A 12,124-nucleotide genomic window follows, 5' to 3' on the forward strand; every position below is an offset into this window, starting at 1 on the left:
GACATCGACGCTGAAAGTGTCTAAATATGACATAAGAAACAAGAAATAACATTTCGTAAATACCAACATCAACTCAAAGAGGGATTTTTTCTTTTCATTTAAGAATTTAGTTTAAAAGAAAAAGGGTAATTTAGTTCAAAAAGGTAACAAGGCAGAACTTTTTCTATAAAGATAATGTTACAGTTTTTCTCAGTTGCTTTGGTGCATTTCTCACATCACTATTAACATTTGCATAACAGTTAGTGCATTTCTCAAAACAATTAGTACAATCTGCAAAACCTAGTTGATAACCTGCAGAAGCGTGTCACTTGCCCAAAATGGAGTCATAGCTCATTCCTCAAAAGCAAATATTCATGTCAATGAAAGTGACATCAAGATGAAAAGTTCTGACACCATGTTTATGAACAAGATAGTCAAATGGCTTGGTCATGTTTTCATTATGACTCTTTACTCTGAAAATTATTTCCAATGCAGATGTTAGTGACGTTACCTGAAAATGCTCCAGACAGCACTTTATACTATTTACAGCCATTTGAAAACTACAGTAAAGTTACACATTACTGTATTTAGTGAGGTAACTGAGTACAACACACTGAATATGTATGTTTCATATTTTTACTGCATTTGCTCTTTGCAATTCTAATTTGTTTACAGAATTGTGCAAAAGAAAAAAAACACCCTTATTTACAACAAACATAATGTCCCTTTGGGTAGAGCTTTGTACAACTGTTGTAACTGAACATACAACATAAATATTACTGTAAATCATCCATGCACACGACTATTAGTTTTATATGGAATGACTATTCAGCATTCACAAGTATAGTTAATTTTGACTGACATGACATAAGAAATGATGATGTTAAAAAACAGCAGAGAGTTGTATGAAAGCACTTGATGCATGTCCAAAAGCATTTGTAATGTGTTGTAAGGAGAAACTGCTACTATGATGAGCACAAATGACTAAATGTTGTGGAGGTTGAACTAACTGTTGTGCAAATGTAAAGAGCGATGTAAGAAATGCACCAAAACGACTGAGAAAACCTGTATTATGCTTCTTATCAAGTCAAGTCAAGTCAGCTTTATTATCAGTGCTGCCATATGTTCAGGACATACAGAGAATTGAAATTGTGTTTTCCTCTTATACATGTGCAAACCGTAAACCGTTATGGGTTTATGGGATTCAGCTCTGAGTGACTGGAACCAATGATAAGCCACTTCTCTACAAACAATGCTTCACACAGCCCTTCTCATCAGAGAAAGCTGAGGTTCACCTGAGAGAAATTGTTCAATTTCAGAGACATTTTCGGTAAAAAAATAAAAATAAAAAAAATATTTTAAAAAATGTCTAAAATTTGCTTGACAGATTTTGACAACTAGTTCAACATTTTTGTATGTAATGACTCAAGCAATGAAATGAGGACTATTAGTTTTATATGGAATGACTATTCACCATTCACAAGTATAGTTAATTTTGACTGACATGACATAAGCAAATGATAAAGTTATAAAACAGCAGAGAGTTGTATGAAAGCACTTGATGACTGTCCAAAAGTATTTGTAATGTGTTGTAAGGAGAGAAACTGCTACTATGATGAGCACAAATGACTAAATGTTGTGGAGGATGAACTAACTGTTGTGCAAATATTAATAGTGATGTGAGAAATGCACTAAAGCGGCTGAGAAAAACTGTAATAATCTAAATTTAAGAAATCTTGTCAAGGTAAATTATCTGTCCATGCAGCAAGATCATTTCCCTCAGATTTACTGTTTTTATCTGGTTTTTAGACTAAACACCTTTTCTGCAGTGTAGTTTACAGATTTTGGCTTATGATTGTTAGAAAATGGTACAATGATATAATCTGCCTGAGATGTCAGCAGTTTGATTATACAAATATGAAAAATGTATCATCCACAATGTTGGAACTTTTATTTAAAAGGCAGACTGGCTATTCATTATCCAAATTGTCCTGATCTCATCACCTGACTGTGCTACCGTTCACTTAAAGATCCAAGACTGCAACAAATAATTAACAGTACAAACTTTGTTAAACCTTTGAAGTCCAGGAGATTTTGGTTCAAATTTGTCAACTTCCTCTGCATTAATTTCTCTGTTTAGCATCTTTCAGTCTGTCCTTACATCACATGCATGGCTCCTTTTTCTCCACACAAACTTGGCTATCAGTCAGATTTTTCATGTTATTTTGATTAACAAAGTATAAAAGTGCCAGGAACCCAAAATACAAACAAAAGACACAGGTGTCTATGGAAATGTACCTTTTTCCCCACCATTTATACACACAAAAACAGCAGAAAAACATAATAAATAATAAAACTACAAAACAGTCTATTTGCACGTAAATTTAAAAAAGTAATAATTTTCATTGTAGAAAAGAAAATTCACATTTTAAAAATGGTCTAGAAACACAAATGGCACACTGTGAAAGCTCCTATGATTGAACTTTAACTAGCTTTCTCAGCTTGTCTACATATCATATATAAATAAAGTTATTACTGTAAATAAAACGTGTATTTTCCTTTACTATACCTGTAAAATGAGCGCAGGAGCCAACAAGGGCCACCAGAATCAGGAGAGCAGATCTGGTCATGATGAAGTGAGATACTGAGAGCTGTTTGTGTAATGCCCTCCTCCTTTCCCCCCTCAGCCTCGGAGAGAGAATGACTGCAGGCTTTCTCTCCCTGTAAAGGTACACTGCACCTGTTCAGGGCGGGAGAAGGGAAAAAAGTTCCCAAGAGGGCAAAGTTTTAGAAAGGAGAAGAAGAGGAATCCCACATTCTCTGGGAAAAGAAAAATGACAATTCCTGTGGTCACTGTGTTCTTTTATTCTCACTCATATCTTCCTCTTATCACTTTATCTCCTCCTTCACTATCTCTGCTTTTGTTTATCATTGTGTGTCATCTGCAAATTTTGTTGTAAATCTAGAGAATGACTGCATGTTGCATTATGAAAAGTCATGATTATTGCTTTCACCAACACACAATCTTTTATGAAGCACAGAACTACACTGCAAAAACCAACTGACAAAAAATAAGAAATAAATAACTAGAATTAGGCAAATACATGCTTGAAACAAGTACAATTATCTACCAGTGCAGTAAGTGAATATTTCTTTGTAAGAATTCTTTAAATAAGTAAAAACAAATATATATATATATATATATATATATATATATATATATATATATATATATATATATATATATATATATATATATATATATATATATATACTGTATATAGGCACTGGAAAAACCAATGATAGCTTGAAATAAATCCAAATATACTTATTTTTGAGCAATTGTGGATTGAATAGCCAGACTGTAGTAACATTAAAATAAATCAGAAATACTTGAAACGAGCATGTTTTGGTAGAAAATGCTTTTGAAATAACATTCAACCTACATGAAACAAAAACTCTCATTTGGAACCAATATTTTAGGTAAAAACTCATCATATTCAACAGTTGAATAGCTTGAAAAACATGAAAAAGCTCACAATGTCAATCCTAAAAACAAGACTTTAAACAATAAAATAAGCACATAATAATAATAATAATAATAATACTAATAATTAAATAAGCACATAAAGCTATGGTCAGTAGGTAATAATATCATAATAATATCATCATCTGTATTTTGACAGCTGGACAGAAACACAGTTTTTCATCAAATCTAAATAAAGTTATGATAAAATACCTACATTCAGTGTTTTTACTGATATTGCAGAAGGTTTAGAGTTGTATTTTAACCACATAAACATGTCAAATTATTGGAGCTGCTCCATCACATGGAGGAACAAGACGGAGTTTGTGGACACAGTGATAGTAACCAGAGGGATTTTCCAGGGAAATGGATACATTTGTGGTTCATAATAAAACTCATTTGGGTGTAAAAACTCAAACAACCGTAAGCGTTCTGCCAACAAAGTTTATCGTCTTGTTTATAGTCTCTAGCTTATAGACAGGAAATACATCATTAATAATATAGACTGAATTAGATAGATAGATAGATAGATAGATAGATAGATAGATAGATAGATAGATAGATAGATAGATAGATAGATAGATAGATAGATAGATAGACTTTATTTATCCCAAGGGAAATTACAGCATTACACACAGAGAGAAAAAACAGTTAAATAAGTTAAATAACAGTTAAATAAAAAGAACAACCTAGGCATATTCAAGCAATAAAATGCAATAAAAATAAAAATGTCTAAAGGAGTTGTGTTTGTAGTACAGAATAAAATATAAATATACAGTATAAAAATATAGGTGCCATTAAAACCAATAAGGTGCAGTGAAGAGTGTGCAAAAAAACACATAAAGTGCATAGCGACTGTATGTTATGACCAGACTTTTTGCCGAATTATGCAAATCATAAAGAAAATGTGTATTTTTTTATTTTAAATATGTTGCTGTTTAGGTTGTGATAGCAATGCACGTTGATGAGACACTTCGTAAAATGTGATGGTAAGTCTAACTTTGTGGTGTTTCATCAATTTTTACCAGCGTTATATAATTATATGTTAACAACCAGCAATATAGAGAGGCTGGACAGGTTGAGTTTTGGAGATGAGATATGATTAGATTGCTAAATATTTTATGAGTTTGTCCTTAGATGGGCTTTGCAGATAACCTGACCCTTGGAGTCAAGACAGAGTAAGCAACATGTTATCTTGATGTTATTGAGTTATCAGATTCTCATCACGCAGAAAAACATGTTTATAATGTGGGGCTATGTTTCATCCCAATATCAAAACTTTACAGAGCATCAGGGCAAGGTTTCATTTATTTTTCATCCATCTGTACGGTTTATTCTAGTGAGTCTTAAATGTAGTGAAGTAGAAGTAGAAAGTGTTACATAATATGGAAATACTCAAGTAAAGTACAAGTACCTTAAAATTGTACTTAAGTACAGTACTTGAGTAAATATACTTAGTTACTTTCCACCAGTGCTCTTTAACCCTTTGATGCACAACATGGGTATAAAGTGACCGGACTGAGTTTTTATTTTCTATATCTTTGCAATAAATTAATTTCATCGTTCAGTATTCCAGGTTTTTTTCAATCAACTTGTTTTTGATCATCATACATCCTCTATTTTTGTTTTCATTTCTTACTTTTTGAATAAAAAACCCCTTTTGTATCACTACACTTCTAATGCACAACATGGGTGAAACATTTCATTATGGGGTATTGTGTGTATAATTTTAAGGAAAAATGAAATTAATCAATTTTGGAATAAGGCTGTAACATAACAAAATGTGGAAAAAGTGAAGTGCTGTGAATAACTTCTCTGTGACAAAATGATACATAGATATGTTAGATATATTAAATATATGATTGTTTGGCCCCTCTTACTACTAAAGTAACTATTTGAAACAAATTACCATTATTATAGTATTAGGTCATTTAATTTTAAATCAAATTTGGATGAATGAGTCATTTTTGACCCATGTGTGTAAAATTGATGTAATAATAGAAAAACTATATTTCTTCATAAAGTATGAAAGGAAAAATGGATATAATGATCTGTTGTAATAAAAAAAGATATTCAAAGAATACCCAAATTAACCATTTTTTGGCAGTTAATTTTACCTCTTTAACTACATTATGGAGGCAAAATGTAAGCTAGCTTCAATGTAATATATTTATTCGAGCATTTTTTCTTGGTAAATGTCAACTTATTCAACTGTTGGTACTATTAAATGGATAAAATATACATTTAAAGACTAATAACGGTTGATTGTAAACTCAGTCATGGCGCCTCTCCTCCTCTCTGCTGACCTCTCGTGGAGCAGCCGTTGGCGCCGCAGCGCGTCATCACCGGATGTTGACGTCATTACCGGATGTTGATAGTAGCTGGTAGCGGAGCGCAGACAGGAACAGCTGAGAAAGAACAACAACAAAGCCACGACGACGACGGTAAAAACAACAGATGTGCGTCTAAAATACACTTTAAACATCGGTGACATTATCGCTGGTGGGGACATTTTGACCCGCTAAAACAAATCTGTAAAGGTAGGAGGCCGTCGTTTGTTGCTGAGCAGAATTATCCGTGTTGTTGTTGTTCGCCTTGTTCCTAGTTTGTCGTCTGTTAGCTTGAAGGCTAATGAGCGTTAGCTTCTGTTGACTTCATAAATCAGTGCAACAATACTCAGCTAACACATCAACAACCTGGGTGGAAACCAGAAAACCTGTTCACTTCTGTCAGACAATGAAAAGTATTTAATTTTTTGAAGTGAGGTTATATTAGTATTCTTCATAATGGGTTTTATTTTCAGCAGCATTCAAAGCTCAGCTGCCATCTACAGTCAACAGTGTTTATAACAAGCCAGTCAGGAAGAGAAAGTACTTGTTGAAATAATGCTTAACACAGAGCTACTAATCAATAATCAATGTATCAATAACACATCTACAGTATTGTATTGTATTTATAGTATAAATAGTTATTTTAGGTCTGGATTATTTTCTTTATTTAGTTTGAGACTGTCAAGTGTGACCTTTTTAATGTTTTAATTTCTAATGACCTTTTTAATGTTTCAACCTTTCACCACCAAACAGGAAAAGTAACATCACAATAATGCTAGTAAGCTCAGTCCTAAATAAAAATATAGTGATGTCATATATTTAGATTTTTGGGGCGATGTTTCTTAGTAAAGAGAACAGTAAGGAGACCCAGTTAAAATTTATAAATAAATATATAGCCTACATGAATAAGTAATAAATAATGGATGATTAATGTATGATTAACTAAGTGAAAGTTGATAGAGCGAATACATATAATCATTCAATTAAATAGGACATAAATGTATCATGAATTCGTTTCTAAATGTGCCTTTCCTTTATTTTTCTCTCTTCTATTTTTACTGTAAAATAGTCAACTTTTCATGTCAGAAAAACAGAAACCCTTCTCAGCTTTGTCAGGGGCATTTTGTGGATTATTCTTTTCTTTTTGTTGTTGTTTTTTCAACACAAACCACTGAGTCACACACTAGAGCAGCTGGAGCCAAAAGCTGCTTCTCCTCTATTTAGTCAGTTTTTACTAAGAGCATGATGGGAAAAAAGTGCATGGTAGGAAAAAAAATCGTAAAGAATCTAGTTGGAGTCTTGTAAATAGTTACCGTGCAAGATTCACTGTCTGTCTAAAATCTCAGTCTGAGACTTAAAAACTCTAAACACTTGTCTTTAGGTGTGAGCTGATAGTTTTTCCAGAGTCTTTTCCAAATCTTTTCAAAGTCTTCTGATATATAGGTAGCATTATGTTGTCTTCTAGTGCTTTTAAAAGTCTTTCTGTTAAAGAAAGGATTAAAAAAAACATTCAAGAGAACAATTTATTTATCGCTTTATTTAAAAAGATGGTTGTGTAGAGATTATGATCTCATTTTTAAAGAGACCTGTGTACAAGAAATAAACGTACAATTTAACCATAGACAGATAGACATATCAAAGAAATACATTATACATTTATTTTAACAACAAAATTACTTACAGTAAATATTGGGGTTTCGATAGGTACTGTAAATCCTTTTAAACACTAGAATATTACTGTGGTGTTTTCAAGGTTTCAAAAGTGCTTGGCCTTCGAGGTTACATAAGATGCCAAGTGTGACACATTTTGAAACATGAAACTTGGTTGTGTTGTAATTTGTCACCTTTCCGTAGTACTTAGCACGTCTAGATATACCATAGCCTGGATGGCTGGAAATCTTCACAGACTTTAAAACCAGTGTGACCATAAAACAGTCACAAAGTGCTCATTGATTTACAACATTGCCCATTATAGCCCCCAGCACACAGGGCTATGTTAAAGGAGTAGTTACCAATTTATAAACGTGTGGAAAAACCTCTTACGTTCCCAGAAGGTATACGTTGTCCCGTTGGCCAACGTACGTTGTCATGGTCTAATCAGATTTTCTCTCTCTCTCTTCAGCCGTAGTTCAGTCGCTCCCAGAGATTTGACGATGGGCCGCATCTTCTTGGACCACATCGGTGGAACCCGCCTCTTCTCCTGTGCCAACTGTGACACCATCCTGACCAACAGGTCCGAGCTCATCTCCACACGCTTCACAGGAGCCACAGGCAGAGCTTTCCTCTTCAACAAGGTACACACACATCAGTCACAACTAGGGCTGGGCGATATATATCAATATATCGATATTGATAGATATATAAAGATATGTCGATATATTTTTAAGTGTGATATGGAATTAGACCATATCGCATATATCGATAAAGTTCAAATTGTGCACTATGATCCTTTATTTAAGATATTTTTTTATTTAAATGTGCACTTTATGGAGCTTTGATTCTTAAAAAAGGTTCTCCTGTTGTTATAGAGTATTTATGTTCACTTAAATAAACGGCTTCAATAAAACTACTTGTGACATGTCATATTTGGCTTCGACATTTGCTCTCACTTTGCGATAAAAATATCATATATCGATATTGAGCCTAAATTTATCGGGATATGATTTTTGGTCCATATCGCCCAGCCCTAGTCAGAACTATAATCAGTGTAACTGTAACTGTAGTTTTCTTTTTTTTTTCATTTATTTTTAAAAGTGTAAACATCCATCAGTGGCTTGTTGGCTATAAATCTTACTGTAAACGTCAAGACAATCACATAGTAGCAGACTGGAAGACTCTCTCCTGTTGATAACTCCTTATCTGCAGCCAGTGCCTGTTTATATAGGACAGGCACAACAGAGTGACTTAAACACACGCTTGAAGGCATATTGTTGCAGGGTTTAAGTTTTACTCCTTTATTCTGTATGACTGAGTTTTCGCATATATGCAGCGATAAACACTCCATCGCATTACTTATTATGTTGACAGGTGTGAGTCTGCAGAGAGAAGCTGGCTGAAAGCTTTGGGCAGAATCACTTGCTTTCCACTCTGCTTTCTGTTTTTTCATCCTGCTAATCGACGTTCAATTGATGTGATTGTAAATGAAATGTTTGAAGTGTATCCATAGATATACCAGACTTCAGTTAAACAATGTTGTTTGTTTGTGAGTAGTAGATATAAATAAATATTTTCACATATTTGGGTCACAGGGCAAATACAAATAAGGCCATGAATGGGATTAACATCTTACAAAAGCAAAGACATGATTTTAACCTGAAATTGCATTGTAAAATCTAAAATAATTGGGAACATCTTTAAAAGAAAAAAAAGAAGAAAAAAACTCACATTTAGCTTCTGGCTGGGATGCTCAGAGCTAGCTGTCTGCTAGCTAGCTGTCACTATAAAGTGCAATTTAAAGAAAAATTGGATATTAAAACAAGACTTTTGGGTGTAGCTGAAGCCATGCATAAAGGGCTTTGTGTATTTTATGCAAAAAGTTTCCGGCACAACTGGAATCAAGACAGTTGAATCCCATATACAGAATGAGAAACACAAAATTGCAACCAAAAGCATGATATTTCCTTTGTATTGAACATTTTGGGGTAAATACATGTGCCATTACAGTTCTTATAGAAACTGCATATTACAGATTTAGTATTAAGTTCCCTACTTTAACCCATTGAGGCCTAAAACTCCTGTAAAACCTCTGGGCGATTTTAAAATAAGCCCCTAAAACCTGAAGTTTTTCTGGAAATTCAACAGTGTCAGTGTCAATGCTTCTACTAAATAATAGATTTTTCAGCCTCTGTAGCAGATAGAAATTAAATTCAAAGAGTATTTGAGAGCTTATACAAATACTACAAAACGACGTATCCGCTGTCCAGGCTTCAATGGGTTAAAATGTGTGTGCATGCGTGTCTCTCTGCAGGTGGTGAACCTGCAGTACAGCGAGGTGCAGGACAGAGTGATGCTCACCGGCAGACACATGGTGAGAGACGTCAGCTGCAAGAACTGCAACAGCAAGCTGGGCTGGATCTACGAGTTCGCTACCGAGGACAGTCAGCGGTACAAGGAGGGGCGTGTCATCCTGGAGAGAGCGCTGGTGAGGGAGAGCGAGGGCTTCGAGGAGCACGTCCCCTCAGACAACTCATGAGCCCTGAAGCTTGGATTAACTTGTGTGGGAAAGCTCCTCCTCCTGTCCTCCTCCTGCCCCTCCCCCCCTGGTCCCCTCTCCTCTGTGCTGCACACCAACACCTGCAGACTTAGTGGTCAGTTGAAGGCTTCACCCCCCCCCCAGCTCCCCTTCCCTACGACCCTTGACCTCCGCTGATTAGAAGATTGGTTTGCTGGCTCCACTCTTGCTGAATAGGCTTCCCCCAAAAATACCTCCTGATGTCTGTGTCACGGGGCACCACTCCCTAAAATACCTCCTGAGACACAAATAGGGAGTCGTAACTAACTTCACTTGTTTACGTGTTCGTGCACGGTCACACAGAATCTCCACCACCTCACAAGGCATGCTCCACCCCTTTATATGGTTATTAAAACATGCATGATAGTAGACATGGTCAGTCACACATAGTTGTTTTGTTAATTTAGATAACTGGATGCAGTAGAGCTGAGTTTGTTTGTCACTCAGACGGGCAGAGACCGTCCCGCTCTGCACAGCGACGTTAGCTGAAGCCGATGGAGGCGTCACTCTACGTTTTGCTTCTGTGGATCTTGTGCTTCTGTGTTGTGACTCTTGTCTCAATGTGTTAGTCACTGGTGAGCACTGAATGCAATTAAGACCCTGATCGTCGTCGTTGTTTCTGTAACAGTTACCTTTTATTAGCCTCTAGTGTAATGACAGTTATAGTGTTTAAAGTCTTTGTTTGCATCCAGACGATACCATAAGGACCGCACAGACTGATGTCATATTTAAGTATTCATTACACAGGGTTCGTACGGGCGCTTGAAACCCTTGAAAATGTTGTATTTTCAAGGTTTAAAAAGAGCTGTTAGTGGATTTTGGATAAAGTGCTTGTAAATGCTGGAGATTCTTCCTGTATTTCTCTTGCAATCTGACAATATCCACCCATAGACTATAGATAATCACATGTTCAATGTAAAAAATAATGAGTAGCCTATCTGAAATGAAGACCGTTCCTCCTAAAAGTGTAACACCATCACTGTTGGTATGGTTAAATGAAATCTCCCCCTTTTAGTATGCAAGTATCATCTAAAATAGCAATTTAAAACAGGTGCTCGAAAATTTACCTTGAAAGTGCTTGAAAAATGCTTGAATTTGACTGAAGAAGCGTACGAACCCTGATTATAGTGTTTGACCATGATAGGAGTTTTTTATTTACATCTGGCTCATATGATGTGCGTTTATTCTGATTGACAATCGTACAATTGATCCCATGATTGAATTCAGTTTTACCACGATCCATCTGTTACCATGGAGCGTGTGCCTGTGTGGTCAGTGTGCCGTGTAAAGAGCAACATGTCACTCTGGTGACTGATGAGGAGCGTGTTCCTTCCAGCCATGTGTCTCCAGTGTGACGGAGCAGTAACGTGTCTGAGACGTGATGGAGACATTCTCTGGCTGCCTGCCAGTTTAAGGACAGGATTATGAGAGGACGGGTCATGCAAGCAGGCAGCACTGGGAGACAGTAAGAGACGAGCTCTGGAATAATAACCAACAGCAGACATAACCAGTTAATACAGTACAATGTTAGAAATGACAGCGAAAATAGGGCTGGGTGATATGAGGATATAGAAAAAAATGTCTATTGTATATACTTTTCTATATTGTTTCCATCTGAAACAAATCATGCACTGCAAATTATTTGGTTCTTAACAAGATAAAAAAACAAAATTTAGATTTAGAAGTGTCTTGTTTTAAGAGTTAATTTCTTATTTTAAGCGTTCAACATGCTTAATTCCAGATTTAACAACCTTAATTTAAGAAATCTTGTCAAGGTAAATTATCTGTCCATGCAGCAAGATCATTTCCCTCAGATTTACTGTTTTTATCTGGTTTTTAGACACACCTTTTTTGCAGTGTGGCAATATTAACATAATTTGGAAATTCTGATCCATGCACATGGGAGCGAACCATAGAGGCATATGTATACTTTGCTAACATGGAGTATACAAAGATATTCTTTACCATGTAGTTACTTTATATTGATTGTTTGTTGATTTTCCAGAAAACGTGCAATATTGTGATTTAAGAAGATTTTAGCCACATCACCCAGCCCTA

At 35.3% G+C, this 12,124-nt stretch overlaps 1 protein-coding gene across 2 annotated transcripts; it reads left to right on the forward strand.

The window, feature by feature from the left end:
• Positions 1 to 5,779: 5,779 nt before the first annotated feature.
• Positions 5,780 to 11,078, forward strand: ypel5 (yippee-like 5). 2 transcript variants are annotated; one of them, XM_059352687.1, is made up of 3 exons: positions 5,780 to 5,964; positions 7,958 to 8,129; positions 9,803 to 11,078. In XM_059352687.1, the coding sequence occupies exons 2-3, from the start codon at positions 7,989 to 7,991 to the stop codon at positions 10,025 to 10,027; spliced, it is 366 nt and encodes a 121-aa protein (XP_059208670.1). In that variant the 5' UTR covers positions 5,780 to 5,964; positions 7,958 to 7,988; the 3' UTR covers positions 10,028 to 11,078. The 2 variants fall into 2 exon arrangements, with proteins under 2 accessions (XP_059208670.1, XP_059208669.1); XM_059352686.1 differs by having other exon boundaries at positions 5,804 to 6,045.
• The last annotated feature ends 1,046 nt before the right edge of the window (positions 11,079 to 12,124 follow it).

Source organism: Centropristis striata, chromosome 16 (genome assembly GCF_030273125.1).
Source record: "Centropristis striata isolate RG_2023a ecotype Rhode Island chromosome 16, C.striata_1.0, whole genome shotgun sequence".
In the NCBI taxonomy this organism is placed as follows: domain Eukaryota; kingdom Metazoa; phylum Chordata; class Actinopteri; order Perciformes; family Serranidae; genus Centropristis; species Centropristis striata.

Excerpts from the sequence above, each read along its gene's own strand:
- ypel5 (XM_059352687.1), top strand. The coding sequence starts at position 7,989 with ATGGGCCGCATCTTCTTGGACCACATCGGTGGAACCCGCCTCTTCTCC. Across the intron at positions 8,130-9,802 it reads GAGCTTTCCTCTTCAACAAG|GTGGTGAACCTGCAGTACAG; the intron begins GTACACACACAT and ends GTCTCTCTGCAG.